Source organism: Nyctereutes procyonoides, unplaced genomic scaffold (genome assembly GCF_905146905.1).
Source record: "Nyctereutes procyonoides isolate TBG_1078 unplaced genomic scaffold, NYPRO_anot_genome, whole genome shotgun sequence".
NCBI classification, from domain to species: Eukaryota; Metazoa; Chordata; class Mammalia; order Carnivora; family Canidae; genus Nyctereutes; species Nyctereutes procyonoides.
In genome coordinates, this window is record NW_026575132.1 from 24,926,171 (window position 1) to 24,942,670 (window position 16,500).

At 48.3% G+C, this 16,500-nt stretch overlaps 1 protein-coding gene across 2 annotated transcripts; it reads left to right on the top strand.

Annotated features, from left to right (window-relative positions):
* Positions 1-5,853: 5,853 nt before the first annotated feature.
* On the top strand, positions 5,854-15,793 carry CXCR2 (C-X-C motif chemokine receptor 2). Of its 2 annotated transcripts, XM_055345492.1 has the most exons (3): positions 5,854-5,959; positions 6,156-6,240; positions 12,580-15,793. In XM_055345492.1, the coding sequence occupies exon 3, from the start codon at positions 12,605-12,607 to the stop codon at positions 13,679-13,681; it is 1,077 nt and encodes a 358-aa protein (XP_055201467.1). In that variant the 5' UTR covers positions 5,854-5,959; positions 6,156-6,240; positions 12,580-12,604; the 3' UTR covers positions 13,682-15,793. The 2 variants fall into 2 exon arrangements, with proteins under 2 accessions (XP_055201467.1, XP_055201468.1); XM_055345493.1 differs by lacking the exons at positions 5,854-5,959; positions 6,156-6,240 and adding an exon at positions 8,759-8,804.
* The last annotated feature ends 707 nt before the right edge of the window (positions 15,794-16,500 follow it).

Below are 16,500 nucleotides of genomic sequence, written 5' to 3' on the forward strand. Positions count from 1 at the left end.
CATCCCTAGGCAACCACAATTCTGCTTCCTACCACTAGACACCAGTTTTCCAGAATTTTATAAAAACAGAGCCCTGCAGTATGCACTCTGTACTGCCTGCCTCCTTTCACTCAGCGTACGTATTCTGTGATTCCTCCAGGTGGGTGCACGTCTCAGAGGTCCCCATTTACTGCTAAGTAGTACCCCGCTGCAGGGAGAGACCACAATTTTGGTCACACCTTCACCCATTGCCAGACATTTGGACCGTTTCCAATTTGAGGCTGTTACAAATATGTTTCCTACGATCATCGGTGTACAAATCTTTGTATAGACGTTTGCTTTTCTTTCTCTTGGGTAGATACCTAGGAATGAAATGCCCAGGTCCTCCGATACATGTATGTTTAACTTTTAAGAAACTGCTGAGTTGTTTCCCAGACAACTTGTGCATTGTCCCCGCACCCCAACCTCGACACATACACACCAGCAGTGTGTGGGAGTCCCCGCCGCTCCCCAGGGCATCTGGTTTGGTGGACAGAAGAGGTGGACCAGACAGACATGGGGCTTGGGCCTCTCTCCTTTCCTCCAACAGCTCTGGTGACTCAGTGGTTTCCGAGCTGTGAGTGTCTGGAGGGAAGGGCTGAGACTAGGTGACTCTCCTCCATGCAGTGCTCACTCAGCTACATTTTAATAGACAGTTGGTGAGGACTCATGTAGCTCCCTGGGACAAGAGCATATCCCCCGACTGCCTGAGAAGTCTTACGTAAATTTATTTACTGAACTGTGGTGCTTCTGAGAATACTGTTTCCAAAGAAGCGTGGGCCCCACTCTATATCAAGGGGATTAGCTGCCCTATCTGAGCTCCAGGGCAGACTTTGAGGCCCCAAACAGGCATTTGTGCTGTTGTCTCCATCCCCTCTGCCTCACACAGACTGCCAGAGCCTCTGTAGCAGTTGGGCAACCCTGTGGCTCTGACCAGCGCCTGTGGACCGCCTCCTGGGGTCAGGGTCACCCAGAGTTGCATCCCATTACCATTGCATGGAGCAAGAGTTTTGCAACAGCAGTTCCTGCCCTGGAGAGCTGGTGAGAACTTCTCCTTAGCAAAGGCTGCAACAAGGTGAGGGGCAGGGAATGGAGGGAGCGGAGGGGGGCAGGGCTGGGGCCCTGGAGCAATCAGGACAATAGAATCACCCCTACCCTAAAAGACAGCAGTCCCTTCTCGAGGGTCAGAGTTGCTCAGAAACTTTTATCAGGGCAAGGTTCTCATTATAGTGGAAGACCTCATATTCTAGTGCAACTCCAGAGTAGAGTTCAGGTCTGCCCGAAGAGCTGATGGGAGAGAGGAGACCGAGCAAAAGCCAATGTTCAAAGAGGAGGCAAGATGCTCCTGGACAAGAATTCATCAGAAGGGAATCGGGGCAGGGGGTGGTGCCCGGGTGGCTCAGATGGCTAAGCATCTGCCTTTGGCTCAGGTCATGATATTAGGGTCCTGAGATCAAACCCCGCATCAGGCTCCCTGCTCAGTGGAGAGTCGGCTTCTCCCTCTCCCTCTGCCCCTCCCCACCCCACTCATGCTATCTCTCAATTAAATAAATAAAATCTGAAAGAAAGAAAGAAGAAAGAAAGAAAGAAAGAAAGAAAGAAAGAAAGAAAGAAAGAAAGAAAGAAAGAAAAGAGAGGAAGGAAGAAAGATAGATCAGGGGCCAGGAATGGAGGAGCTTGACCTCCTCTCCATTCAGGAGGGATGGAAGGACATTGCTGACAACCAGGCTCTAGACTGGTTCAACACTGCCCCCCCAAAGAGTCCCCAGCAAGTCCAAGGAAGAGCACCAAAGCTCCACAGAGACACTGGAAGATTGGGGATGCTCTGGCCAAAGGCTCCCCAGTCACCACAGGCCACCCCCAGCAACGTGAGGGCGCCTGTCTAGCACAGCAGCCCAAGAGTCGTTCAGCCGTGACTCCAGGGCGCCTGTCTAGCACACACAGCAGCACCAAGAGGAATGCCTGGGAGACACTCCCAACAGACTCTCTCAAATCCCTGGGAGAATTTCATGGGAGGATGATGCCCTGCATGAGCATGGAGAGTCTAAGCCGGTGCAACTTTGGTCACTGCTCTTGATGCGACCTCGTTCGTGCACACAGCTGGGGATGCCCTGGGAAATCGGATGTCACTCAGATCCTCCAATGTACATCAGCTCCCCCACTTTGGCAACTCATTTAGTGCTCAAAAGAATTATATGAAGCACCCAGGAGATGCCACACACTGTGATCAATTTGGAGATACAGAGATTTTATGATATATTTGTCATGTTTATATGTATTATTTTTATTTTACATATCATCTATTTATATTTATTTATACATTTTTGATATATATAAAAGATATAAAATCCCTACTTTTGAGAACCTCACAGTGGGGAGGAGGGAGCAGCCAGATGATTACAAATCCTGTAACTGAAGCCACAATAGAGATAAGTCCCTGGGGTGTGGACAGCACAGAGAGAGGGCTGCAGTCCATGGAGGCCCTGACCCCGCTGAATCTTAAAGGAAAGAGGAGAGTTGGCCAGACCAAAAAATACAGGGGAGGGTGTTCCAAGAGGAAGAGAAATGTATGGCAGGCTCTGGGGTGGAGGGGGGGCACCAAACAGCTCTTTGGGAACTACAAGTAGTTCACTGTGGCCTGTAGTCAAGGGGTCCTGGGGGTGTGGCCTGAAACAAGGCTGGAGATGAACACGAGATCAGATGCAGAGGCACCAGGTACCCAGGTCAGAAGACTGACTCTTTCTGAGGGCAAGGTGGGTCCTCAAAGAGTTTTAAAAGGAAAAGAGGGGATCCCTGGGTAGCTCAGCGGTTTAGCGCCTGCCTTCAGCCCAGGGTGTGATCCTGGAGACCCGGGATCGAGTCCCACGATCAAGTCCCACGTCGGGCTCCCTGCATGGAATGGAGCCTGCTTCTCCCTCTGCCTGTGTCTCTGCCTCTGTGTGTGTGTGTATGTGTGTGTGTCTCTCAAGAATAAATAAATGAAATCTTTTAAAATTAAATAAATAAAAGGAAAAGAGCATACTTTGGGAAGTTTGTCCTGGAAGGGGAGTAAAGGATGGTTTGAGGGGGAAGACTTGAGGCAGAGATCAGTTAGGAGAATAGTTGTGGTGGTGGTGGTGGTGGTGGTACTAACAGCAGTAGCAGACAGTGCCCAATACCATTCTAAGTGCTTAATAAATATACTCATTTAGGGACACCCGGGGGGCTCAGTCGGTTAAGCGTCTGCCTTGGGCTTGGGTCATGATCCCAGGGCTCCCTTGAGCCCCACGTTGGGCTCCCAGATCAGTGGGGAATCTGCTTCTCCCTCTGCCCTCTGCTCCTCCCTTCTGCTTGGGCTCTCTCTCTTGCTCGCTCTCGCTCTCGCTCTCAAATAAAAATACTTTAAATATAGGCTCATTTAATCCACATGACAACACTATGTAGTAGGTGCTTCATTAGCCCCATCTTACAGATGCTGAAACGGAGACCCCTTGAGACTGAACAACTTGCCCATGCTCTGCAATCCAGCTCTGGAATCCACAGCTCTGGCACGCACATTGCAGTAGTTTAGGCAGGAGAGAATAAAGTGTTGCCTCACGCTATCAGTGAAGAGGATGAGGAAGAGATGATCAAGAGAGATGCTAAGGAGATAGCCTCGTGCCAGGGGCGTGTGAGGGGCAGGCGGTTTCCAGTTGGGCAGATGCCTGGCTGGGAGGGTGGGGCCGGAATTCCAAAAGACTGGTTTTCTACCTACTGAGCTTGCAGCACCTGTGGGACCTCAGGGGAAACGCCAAGAGGTGGCTGCATGATGACCTTGAGCATCAGAGAGAAGGTTAGGAGGGAAGTTAGACGCAGAAGGTGTGGGGGACCTTGGCACTGATTGGGTGGTCGCTGAAGCCAAGGGGGCAGGTGGGAGGGTAGGGACAGGGGGAGACCAAGGCAGAGCCACCAGAAACATCCAGATTTGAGGAACAAATAGAGAACTAAAGCCACAAAAAGAGATTAAGTCTTAGGAGAAATAAGAAGAGAATGAGGGGACGCCTGTGTGGCTCAGTGGTTGAGCGTCTGCCTTTGGCTCAGAACGGGATCCCGAGGTCCTGGGATCGAGTCCTGCCTTGGATATCCCCCCATGGGGAGTCTGCTTCTCCCTCTGTCTGTATCTTTGCCTCTCTCTCTATGTCTCTCATGAATAAAAAAATAAAATATTTTTTAGGGGATCCTGGGTGGTTCAGCGGTTTAGCGCAGCTTTCAGCCCAGGGCATGATCCTGCGGTCCTGGGATCGAGTCCCATGTCAGGCTCCCTGCGTGGAGCCTGCTTCTCCCTATGCCTGTGTCTCTGCCTCTGTGTGTGTGTGTGTGTGTGTGTGTGTCTCTGTGTCTCTCATGAATAAGTAAATAAAATCTTTAAAAATATATTTTTAAAAAAAGGAAGAAGAGAATGAGGTCAGTGGAATTAACTGCTGCAGAGGTCAAATGAGACTTGAACAATAACCATTTCCCCAAAAATACAGTAGTTATGAGGCATACAGCAGGCTGGGAGGAAATACTTTAACATAACTAACAAATGTGAGATAATATGAGTAGATAGGGTAACAGGCCCTTTTATTAACCCCAACGGAAGGAGAAATTGATACAGTCTTCTTTTTTAATTGAAGTACAGTCAATACACAATGTTATATTAAGTTCAGGTACACAACACAGTGATTTGACAATTCTGTACATTATGCCATCCATGCTCACCACCGTAAGCGTAGTCACCAGAAGCTGGTACAGCCTTATTAACATTTAAATGTGCACAGATATGACCCAGCAAAATGATACTTCAGCTACACAATTATACAAGTCCCCAAAGACCTACATCCAAAGAAGCTTGTAACAAGACTTAAATATTCATCCATGAGGTCATTATCGAATTTATCACGATACGTCGGGTTATTGAAAAGGGTAAGATAAGGGCAAGATTGTACATGGATGCTTTATATGCACCGATGTACGATAGGTCCCTAACAGCGTGTGAGGTACAGAATGATACAACTAGTTAAATGTCATTTGTTTTAGGGGAAGAAGGAAGGAAAACATGTTGGTGTATGCCTGGGAGAAATTCTGGAAAGACAGACATGAGATAACATGTGAATCTAAGAATGGAAAGGGGTCCTTCGAGTTTGACTTTAGGTGTTTTTTCGGTGCCTCTATCCTTTACAATATGCATGCTTTGTTTTTATTTTTTATTTTATTTTATTTTATTATTTTATGATAGTCACAGAGAGAGAGAGAGAGAGAGAGGCAGAGACACAGGCAGAGGGAGAAGCAGGCTCCATGCACCAGGAGCCTGATGTGGGATTCGATCCCGGGTCTCCAGGATCGCACCCTGGGCCAAAGGCAGGCGCCAAACCGCTGCGCCACCCAGGGATCCCCATGCTTTGTTTTTATAACATTAAAACCGCTTTATTTAAGAAAAGGGCTTATTGGAGGTCGCGGCCTGAGGTCGTTGTTGGTGAGAGCTGTTTGAGCGGAGCTAGCTACAGGGGGCTGAGATGTGAACAAGAGGTGACAAAGTGGAAGCAGGTGCTCTCTCCAGAAGCCCACCCGTGAGGAGGGCGCAGGGGGAGTAGTAGCTGGAGGGGTCCTACAGCAGAAGGAGATGGGAAGGACATGAGCAAGCTCAGAGGAAGAGACAGTGGATGGGGCTGAAGGGCCAGGAGGCAAGACCCTTGAGGCTCTGAGAGGCAATGTGTCCCACAGCCAGTGCTGGAATTCACCGGAAAGAGGAGGGACATTTCTCACGCTGACCCTAGAAGGAAGGAAGAAAGTGTGCAACAAGTGCAGGCAAGTCGTTTACCGGGGCGGTTGCCTGTATCTTCCTTGTAAAGAAGGAGGAGCAGGTTCAAAATGCTGAGACAGAGGTGGACCAAGCACACCTCCACCTTCAGACTGGCAGCCTCCTCCAGCAGCCATTAGACAGGTAGGTGTGAAAAACCCCAGTGCTCATCACAGAATCTCCAGGGGGATCCTTGGCCTGGAGTCAGAGTCCCAGGACAGACCTCATTGCTCCGCAGAGGGAACACCTCCCCGGGTGGGCCTCCAGGAATTCACCCTGGCAACCCCAGGTCAGACATTTCCCTATAAAGTCTGTTTTGCTTTTTCCCCCTACCCAATAGCCCTGACTGCTCCCAAGCCCCAAGCCACAGAGGAGGTATCAGTGGCCACGCCAACCACCACAGCAACTGGAGCATCAAACAGCAGGTAAGTGAGCTGTTCCGTCTCGGGGTTCACCAGGGACACATGTCTGATGGAAGTGACTTTGCAACTTCAGTCTCCTCTCTGAGTCCCCTGAGAACTGAGGTGATGAATTGCAGAAACTTACCACTAAAGGGAACGAAGCTTTCGCCTAGACAACATGACACGAAAGAACTTTCTATAATACTGGGAGTGCTCTCCATCTGCACTGCCCTATACATATGGCAGCCAGTAGTCACAGGTGGCTCTTGAACCCTTGAGAGGTGGCTGGTAGATCTGAGGAACTACATTTTTGGTTCTATTTTCACTAAATTTAAGTAGCTACGTATGTCTCGTGGCTATCCTACTGGACAGTACAGATCTAGAGCAATTGCCTCATTTCCAATAGAAAGGTCCAGAGAGAATTGAGTAGTCCAAGTTCATCCTGCCATCAGCAGAAGAACCAGCCGGTTCTCTATTCACCCCACTATCCATAGGTAGGTGGTGGGTGCAGGGGAGATGAAATCAACATAACAAAAAATCAAGAAGCAGGCTGGGGGGGGGGAACATGTCAGATCTGAGCTCCCCTTTCTACACCTTTAATTCCGGGGTTCCTAACCAAGCTCAGAAAGCCGAGGCTGGGATCCAGCCCCTTGCTACAATGAACAGAATACAGGATTTGAGGTCAGGTAAAAACATCTTTTAAAAACTGAAACCCAGTTCCCTGTGTCACTCTGATGAGGTTGCCTAACTCCCAGGGTTCGGTTTCCTCACCCAGAAAGTGCATACCTCACGACTTTGTTGTGAGGATTAAATATGTACGGATTCTCTTTCTTAAGATTTTCTTTTTAAGTCATCTCTGTACCCAACGTGGGGCTCGAACTCACAACCCCAAGATCAAGAGTTGCATGCTCCACCCACTGAGACAGCCAGGTGCCCCTATATGTGCAAATTCTGAAAAAGCACTTTTCCCAGAAGCTGGACCCTGGTAGGCACCCAGCTTTACAGCTAATGTGACCGTTGTTATTTAGACCAGAGCAGATACAGATGCACATCGAAGTCAGCTTAGAAAGCAGACCCCCCCCCAAAAAAAGAAAGAAAGCAGACCCACTGCTTTTCCTTCCTTTGGGGGGGGGGGTTGCAGTAGGAGGCACATGGTGGCACTAATTGATAAACGATATCAGTAATGAAGATCACGACAATAAACGCTAATGTCACGCCTGCTGTATGTCTTAAGGGCTTTCCAGGTAATCCCTCATTCCATCCTCAGCACAACCTGACGAGTTAGAGGCCATCATTGGCCTCATTTCACAGATGAGTAAACTGAGACTCAGGAAGGGAAAGTCACCTGCCCAGAGTGGCTGGGCTAGCAGAGTCCTTGACAGTTGCTTTCATGCGCCTCTCTCTGCATATAACGAGCCTCCGGTCTGGTTTTAGCCGCTCCTGGCCAGGAGTCACTGCATTCTTCTCCAGCACGGGAAAGAGAGAGGTGACCAAGAATGTTTGTTCAACAGTTGGACTCCAAGGTTCTTTCCTAGGGATCAGCAGCCTGGCTGAGCCTGTGCGGGCTTGGAGCACTCTGCAGGCCCTGGAGAGCAAGGCGGAGCCAGAGGCAGGGAGGGGGTGAATGGAGGCAGGGTGGGGGCTTGGGCATCAGTGTTCACTGTCCTGCCTGCGTTTATCCTTTCCACTGTCATGATTAGCAAATGTGACAAAAATGTGACAAAAATATACTCAACACTGCTTTTGAAAATATGTTTGGATTTGGATAAGATGCAAATTTTTCCCAAAAGGCTTTCTTTCCAAATTAGATGGTCTTGGCTCCAAAGGCAGCAGCCTCTGCAGCCCGGAGCCCAAGGGTACAAGCCAAGGAAGAAGAGAAGTGACTTCAGAGGGACTCCTGGTCAGAGCAGGTGGCTGGGCAGGGAAGTGAAAGATGAGAGAAGTGAGTGCAGCCCCTGGGCGGGTGGGGGTTGGGTTGGGGGGTGAGGGAGTGTTCTCAAAGGGATGTGACCCGGAGAAGCAAATCTGTGAGGTTTAAGGGTGAAGGGGGTGGGGACAGGAAGGAGGCATTAGGCCCAGTTCCATCTCTTGTCAGTCTTGCTGAGCTGCTCTCCTTCGAGATGCAGGAGATGTTCAAGAGCAGGAGAGCTGCCGGCTTCGGAGCAGGGGAGCAGCCCGAGGCAGCTGGAGTGAGGGGAGACTCAGACAAGGCAGCTGAGAGAGCCAGGGGCTGCTGAGACCAGGCCAAAGATGAGAGAAATCCGTGCCATCCTGGGCAAACCACTGCCTTTTGTGGGGGCCACAGTCTGCTCATCTGTGAAATGGAAAGATTGGCTAGAAAACAGTGCAGGTCTCTAACCCATGTCCAGAACTCCCAGTCCAGAACATGACTGGTGATCCAAGAACTGACCCAGGAATTAATTATTCAAGCTATCAAAAACATCCAGCACCCTCAGGACTCCACCCCAGAATTAAGCAATCTAATCCACCGCTCACTTCCTCCACTCTATTCTCACCACCACCACCCTGTCAGTCAGGCACATCTGCTCTCCTGGACGAGTCCTACAGGTGAAAGGCCCAGACTCCTGGTAAGTCCTGGAACATCTGCCCTTCTCACCTTCCGGAATATCTCTTGTTTTCTGTCTCCCTTAACACCCAGCATCCATTTATCCCAGACATCTCTCCCCATCCTGGGGTGGGCTTCATTCTTCTTGAGACCTCTCTACCCCAAAGGGAGAGCCTCTGCCCCTCTTCCCTACCCTTCTTTCTGACAACCACTCAGGGCAACTTTCTGCCCACCCCCTTCCCTTCCCGATTCCACCAGCTATCCTGCTTTGTTTGGCATGGATGGGGACTGAGGAAGGGCCAGACATTGCCTAGTCCCTCCTCCCCTCTATGAAATGCAAATATGCGTGGGTGATATTTATAGAAAGAAAGAATGCTAGAATTGTATTAAAATGACTGTATTTTTTATTGCTGTGGAAAAGATTGCCTTCAGTGTTTGGGATCTTGTAAATGTCTCCATTCTACAGATAATGGTACAGCATTTTCATAAAATTAAATTAGAAGCATCCCATGCATGGAGTTTCTGAGTGGCCGTGAGTCAGTAAGGGTCTGGCCATTTCACTCAATGAGGGAATCTCCCACTTGCTCACCAAGACCATGACCAGGGGGTCCATAGGAGTCAGCCAGCGCAAGGGTGTTTGGTTTATCACTCCTACAAGGGCCGTTTCTTTCATTCTGGGCCTACAGAAAAGCTAAGAGAGCAATGCACAAAACATCAAATGATAGGAATAGATCGTATACAGCCTGACTTCTTGAGCTCTCGAAAACTTAAGCTTACAAATACATTTCACATACAAGGTGTGATTTTTTTTTTTCGAAGCAGCTCTGTCTGTAGAGTGGAAGTAGCCTGTGGAGCCGTCCACCCCCACATGGAATCCTGACCGCAGCATTCGCAAGCTGTGTGACCAGGGGCTGGTTTCTGAGCCTCTCCGTGCCTGTCCTCTCACCTGTGAACGGAGGCTACTCATATCCACCTGTAACCTTCCAGGGAGGTCATGTACCTAGGAGTACAAAGCTGACCTCAGATATGTCAACTCCCTTCCCTTAGTTTCTCCCTTTCACTGTCAACATGTCCTCCGTAGAGATTGGTAAACTGAGGAACCAACGAGCATCCACAAAGCATTGTCCCCTCCCGGGGGTTAGAGGTCACTGCCCTGGCCCGTTTCTCTTTCCTGACTTCTCTACCTCCTGCCCTGACTTGCAGGGTCTCCCGCTGGACCCTCAAGCTGATGCTTCGTGCCCATGTACCTCATAGCTGAGCACTAGATTATCCAGGACGAGAGCTTTTCAGGGAAGTATCACAGCTGCTGCTGTCTGCTGATAGGGCAGTTTCGGCCGCCACCCCAGCCTCGCCTTCCCGTGGTCATTGCTCATACCAATGGGGTTCTCCTCTCTTTGGTCACAAGCTCTCTGTCCCATCATGCCCTGCACCCACTCTCAAAAGTGAGCCTTCTTTTAAATCATTTCTTCCCTTGAGAGCATCTCTGATCATCTGTCCCCAGAGGCGACCCGCCCTTGACCTTGTAACTTCACTGGACATAACCCTGGGATAAACATCCTCTTGACCATGGGACTGCAGAACTAGTGACTTGTGGCAGGTCTTACCAACAACACTGGCTGAGCCAGTTGTACTACAGCCTCTCCCACCATCGCCTTATCCTCCTGGCTAGACAGGGTCCCTTCCCCCCAACCCCACCCCCGAAACAGATCTTTCTAGATTCACAGACTGATGGAGTCTGCTCTATCTGTGGTCCCTACGGGCTGAGAAGCTGATTTAACTGGCCCCCATCACCTAGACTAAGGGTTCCATCCCTCTAGGGGAAAGGCCATTACTTTCACAGTTTCTCCTAAGTGGACTCCACTTTCTTCTTTGCTATATGTCATCAACAGTGACAGACTTTCTTCCGCTAAAGAGAAAAGCTTCTCAGGAGTTTTGTTGTTGATGTTGGTCGTTTACTATCTGTATTTTTAAAGATTTTATTTATTTATTCACAAGAGATACACAGAGAGAGAGGCAGAGTCACAGGCAGAGGGAGAAGCAAGCTCCCCATGGGGGGACCCTGAGGCAGGAGTCGATCCCAGGACCCCGGGATCCTGACCTAAGCCAAAGGCAGCCGCTCAACCACTGAGCCACCCAGGCACCCCAGGATGAAGACTTTTATGTCTGGCTTTTTTTTCCTTGAAAGAATGTTTTCAAGGTTCATCCTCATTATGGCATATATCAGTACTTTGTTCCTTTTGTTGGTTGAATAGTCCATTGTGTGTGCATACCTCTATTTGTTCATTCATTTATTGGTTGATGCACATTTGCGTTGTTTCCACTTTTTGACTATGATGCTGCTATGAACATTTGTGTACAAGCTTTCGTGTGGACGTAGGTTTTCAATTCTCTTGCATACATATCTAGAAGTGAAATTGCTGGGTCATTGGTAACTATGTTTAATTTCTGAACAACTGCCAAACTGTTCTCCAAAGTAGTAGCTGCACCTTGTTACATCCACACTTGTGATGGATGAGGGGTCCGATGCTCCACATCCCTGTCAACATCATTACTGTCCATCTTGGTTTGTGACGATGATCCTATCATAGAGTGTTGAAGTAATTCTGGAACTGTTTTACTTTATATTTTTCTCTTTAACACTAGCTCCATGTTGAGGTGGGTTACAGACTGGCATAGGGTCCCAGGATGGTCATACCTTGTTATAAAGAAATGGCACGATGGTGACATATCTTGTGGTTCAAAAGGAACCAATCTGGTTTACCTTAATTTACTTCCTCTTTGGAAACTTAGTTAATATTTTAGAGTGACAGCAGCTTCCCCAGAAGCAGCCTTTGGGCTATCCCCATAACGAGGGCAAAGCCAACAGAAGTGGGTCTACCTGGGGGTAGCCTGGGGGTGCTGAGGAGTCAGGGATGGATGAAGGCACTCACTGGCAGGGCAGAAAGTGTCCCCACCAGAACTGAAAAGCTACCAAAACAAGGGTAGGGTTTCTCCCCCTGTCTTCTCTGCTTCCTGCTGCCTCTCCTCCTAGAGCTGGAAGCATACTGGCTTTCTGTGCTCACCTCCTCATGGCAGGACATGGCTGCTCCAAGGTCCCAAGACAGTCCATTATATTTCTATGCACTTGAGGAATCAGTCAGCCACCTGCTTAGGATTTTTAAAATATTTTTTTTCAAACTGCACAAATATTCCCGCAGTGGGTCTCCTGCATCCTGAAAGAAAAATGCTGGGCTGTAAGTAAGCTCTCTTCTAGCTCGAGTATCCTATACCACTATGCTGTTACCGCTCAATCTGTCTTCCCACACACTTCTTTATGACTTTCAGAAAGTTGGAAAAAGGGATTCCCCCTTCAGCTTTGTGGTTAAGCCTCGATCTTTTTCTAGCAGTCAAACCCAATTGATTGCCTGCTTAATCCCCCACATCAAGAACTGAGTAGCACCTCATATTTCTGACATTAAATTCAGCCTCAACAGCCAGAGATGTTTACCACTGAAGAACCCAAGACATGTTCTGTAGGGATTGCTTGAAGGGAGGTTTCAACCATGTTTCAGGGGATAGTGATGTCATGGAAAGTGCTCAGAACCCCTCTGGCTTTGACGGGAACTGTGTGCTTCGTGCAGTGCACCATTTATCCCTAAATACGGCTCAAAATCTAGAGCCACGACTATCTCCTAATGTGAAAGTTGCTTCCATGTAACACATAAGCAAGGCAGAGGATCCCGTCTGAGGTTCATGGACCAACAGGCTAGAATCTGGGGAGATGTTATTGTGCAGTAACTCTCATCTCTCTTCTCTAGGCCAGGATTTAAGCTTCCCTCCAATATGGAATACATTAACTGGGATAATTACAGCCTGGAGGATCTCTTCGGTGATATTGATAATTACACTTACAACACAGACATACCCTTAATTCCAGCAGACTCTGCCCCATGCAGGCCAGAATCTCTGGACATCAACAAGTATGCTGTGGTTGTCATCTATGTCCTGGTCTTCGTGCTGAACCTGCTGGGAAACTCCCTAGTCATAATGGTTGTCTTATACAGTCGGGTCAGTCACTCTGTCACCGACGTCTACCTGCTGAACCTGGCCATAGCTGACCTGCTCTTCGCCCTGACCTTGCCTATCTGGGCTGTCTCCAAGGTAAAGGGCTGGATCTTTGGCACACCCCTGTGCAAGATCGTCTCGCTCCTGAAGGAAGTCAACTTCTACAGCAGCATCCTGCTGCTGGCCTGCATCAGCATGGACCGCTACCTGGCCATTGTACATGCTACACGCACGCTGACCCAGAAGAGGCACTGGGTCAAGTTCATATGCTTAGGCATCTGGGCCCTGTCCCTCATCCTGTCCCTGCCCATCTTCATCTTCCGCAGGGCCATCAATCCCCCCTACTCCAGCCCAGTCTGCTACGAGGACATGGGTGCCAATACAACAAAATTGCGGATAGTGATGCGGGTCCTGCCCCAGACCTTTGGCTTCATCGTGCCCCTGATGATCATGCTGTTCTGCTATGGGCTCACCCTGCGCACCCTGTTTGAGGCCCACATGGGGCAGAAGCACCGGGCCATGCGGGTCATCTTTGCTGTCGTGCTCGTCTTCCTGCTCTGCTGGCTACCCTACAACCTGGTCCTGGTCGCAGACACCCTCATGAGGCTCCATGCCATCGAGGAGACCTGTCAGCGCCGCAATGACATTGGCCGCGCCCTGGATGCCACCGAGATTCTGGGCTTCTTCCACAGCTGCCTTAATCCCCTCATCTATGCCTTCATTGGCCAGAAGTTTCGCCATGGACTCCTCAAGATCATGGCCTTCCATGGGCTCATCAGCAAGGAGTACCTGCCCAAGGACAGCAGGCCTTCCTTTGTTGGCTCTTCTTCAGCGAACACTTCTACTACTTTCTAAGCACCCCCTGACCCGGTTGCAGTCTCTCAGGGCTCTCCCTCGCCATCAGCATCCCGTTCCAAACCTCATGTCCACTGGCTGTTCGCAGTCTCCGTGTCAAGGCAGCTCCCAGCTGTGGTTCCAGGGAGTTGCTGGGGCCACGTCCTTTTCAGGCCCATTGTATGGTTTAGGGAGCCTGCCCTGGTGCCCCACCCCTTACTATAGCTACAGTGTCAGCTGCTAGAGCTCACTGAGCCCACAGCACTCTGTTCTCTGAGGCAGCTAAAGATGTTTAAAAGACATCCTTTTACATGACACCAGAAAGTTCCTACCATTGGGAGCCTTTAGTAGCAAGCGGCATTAGTAGCTGCCCCAACTCTCCCTTTCTTGCTTGCCAGCAAAGCCCTCCTCCCTTGAGAGAGGCTGAAAAGGACAGGTACTCACTTCTAAAGACTCCCTTAAGCTAGGAGTGGCCCTGTCATTCACTTCTGACTGCTGAGCTTTCAGACAATGGTGTGCTGGGAAACCACTCTACTGGGGGAAATAAATCTTGGTCTGTAGCATTTGCCAGGTGGCCTGGCGTAAATGCCCCCACCACGGTGATTTCAAGGGTTTTCAAGTGTTTGGCAACCAGCTCACAAAAATCTAGGAGCTGCTTTCACAAGCAGGTACAAACTGGCTTCAGCACACCATTGCTTAAGAGGAAGTCTACTGGGGCCAGGGACTCCTGGGAAGTACTCCTGATTGAAAAAAGAAACGCATACACACACACACACACACACACACACACACACACACACACATACACACATACACATCCTTGGTTCATTCTTGCCTTTGAATATGGTTGTAGGATACGATGTGACAGAGAAGTAACAAGTATGCTCAACACACTGAGGCAGATGGAGCGGGTGAGGACAAAGAGCCCAGAAGGAAACCTAAGCATAAATGGTCAAATGATTTTCAACAAGGGGCACCAAGAGTATTCAATGGGGAGAGGATAGTCGTTCAACAAATGGTGTTGGACAACGTAGCTATCCACACACACAGGAACGAACTTGGTCCCTTTCCTTACACTATTTACAACAGTTAACTCAAAATGGGTCAAAGACCTACACATGAGAACTTTAACTATAAAACTTTTAATAGAAATGTAGAAGAAAAGTTTTATAACATTGATTTGGCAACGATTCCTTGGATATGACACCAAGCAAAGAATAAACAGAGAACTGGATTTCATGAAAGTCAAAAACTTTTGTGCATCAAAGGACACTATCAACAGAGTGGAAAGGAAAATCACAGAATGGGAGAAAATATTTGTAAATCATATATTTTATACAGTTCACTATCCACAATATACAAAGAATTCCTACAATTCAACAACAACAATAAAGACAGATAATAACAAGTATCAGTAACAATATGGAAAATGTGGTGGGACCCTTGTGCACTCTTGGTGGAAATGTAAAATGGTGCAGCCACCATGGAAAACAGTGTCTCAAAAGATTAAACATAGAATTACTATATGATTCCAGAAATTCCATTTCGAAGTATATTCCCAAAAAAACTGAAAGCAGAGACTCAAAGGGATGTTGGTGCACTAATGTTTATAGCAGCATTATTCACAATTGCCAACAGGTGAAAACAACCCAATGTCCATCAAAGGATGATGGACAGACAAAATGTGGGATATACATACAATGGAATATTGTTCAGTCTTAAAAATGCATGAAATTCTGGATGGATGGATGAATAAACCCTGAAAACAGTATATCAAGTGAAAGAAGCCAGAAAAAAATAGTGTATGATTACACTTACTTGAAGTACCTCCAATAGTCAAGTTCATAGAGACAAGAAGTAAAACAGTGGCTCCCAGGGACTGGACAGAGGGGGAAATGGGAAGTAATTGTTTAATGGGTGCACAATTCAGCTGGGGGCGATGAAAAGTTTCTGGAGATGGATAGGGGTGATCACTGTACAACACTGTGAATGTGTTTAATGCCACTAAACTGTACAGTTAAAGATGGTAAAAATGGTAAATTTTATGTTGTGCGTATCCTAGTACAATGAAAAAAAAAGACAATTTTTAGCAACTGAAGTAACTGTGGAACCATCTACCTATAACTTCTTGTTCAGGGGGGATAATTAAATGTCTTTTGTTTTTTTCTTTTTTTGTGTGTGTAAGCCACTTTGAGTTGCGTATTTCATTACTTACCACAAAAAGCACCCAAACTGCTGCAGAGAAGTCAGGCAAGGGTGAACAGAGGTCCCGAATGTACGTTTATTTACAATAAATAAATCTCTTTGCTGTTTATTGAGTACACAGAGAGAAGGACTGAAGTCGAGAGAGAGCCCAGCCTTTCTACCTCCTTCATCCCCAGCCCAAGCCTGTTACCACTGGCCATTTATTATGGACCGCTGGGTCCCAGGATCATCTAGTGCTTCTTGTGTCTTTGGGTGAAACCATAGTCAACAGTGTCAAGGGTGGGATTAGAAGGGTCAACGTGTTTACCAAATCAGCAGGATTGGGGAGCAGGACATCAGAGAGCTCTGCTGAGCTCAACCAGCAACCCCTACTTTGAGTCTTCACTCTCTTCTCTCTCCCATGCAAAATTCTCTCTCTCTCTCTCTCTCTCACACACACACACACACACACACACACAGACACACACACACACACACACAGCCCATCATTCAGGATTGACAGAAGCACACCTTGCAGAATAGGGAAATGATTTCCACACAAAACAAACGATTTGACTCATTGCTTGGGCAGTATTTACTAAGGGCCTGCCATCCCAGGGCTCCTGTTCACAGGGCTCTTCCCTGCAGGGGCTTTG

Bases quoted from the DNA above. Each gene is read 5' to 3' on its own strand.
- CXCR2 (XM_055345492.1), top strand. From the start codon at position 12,605: ATGGAATACATTAACTGGGATAATTACAGCCTGGAGGATCTCTTCGGT.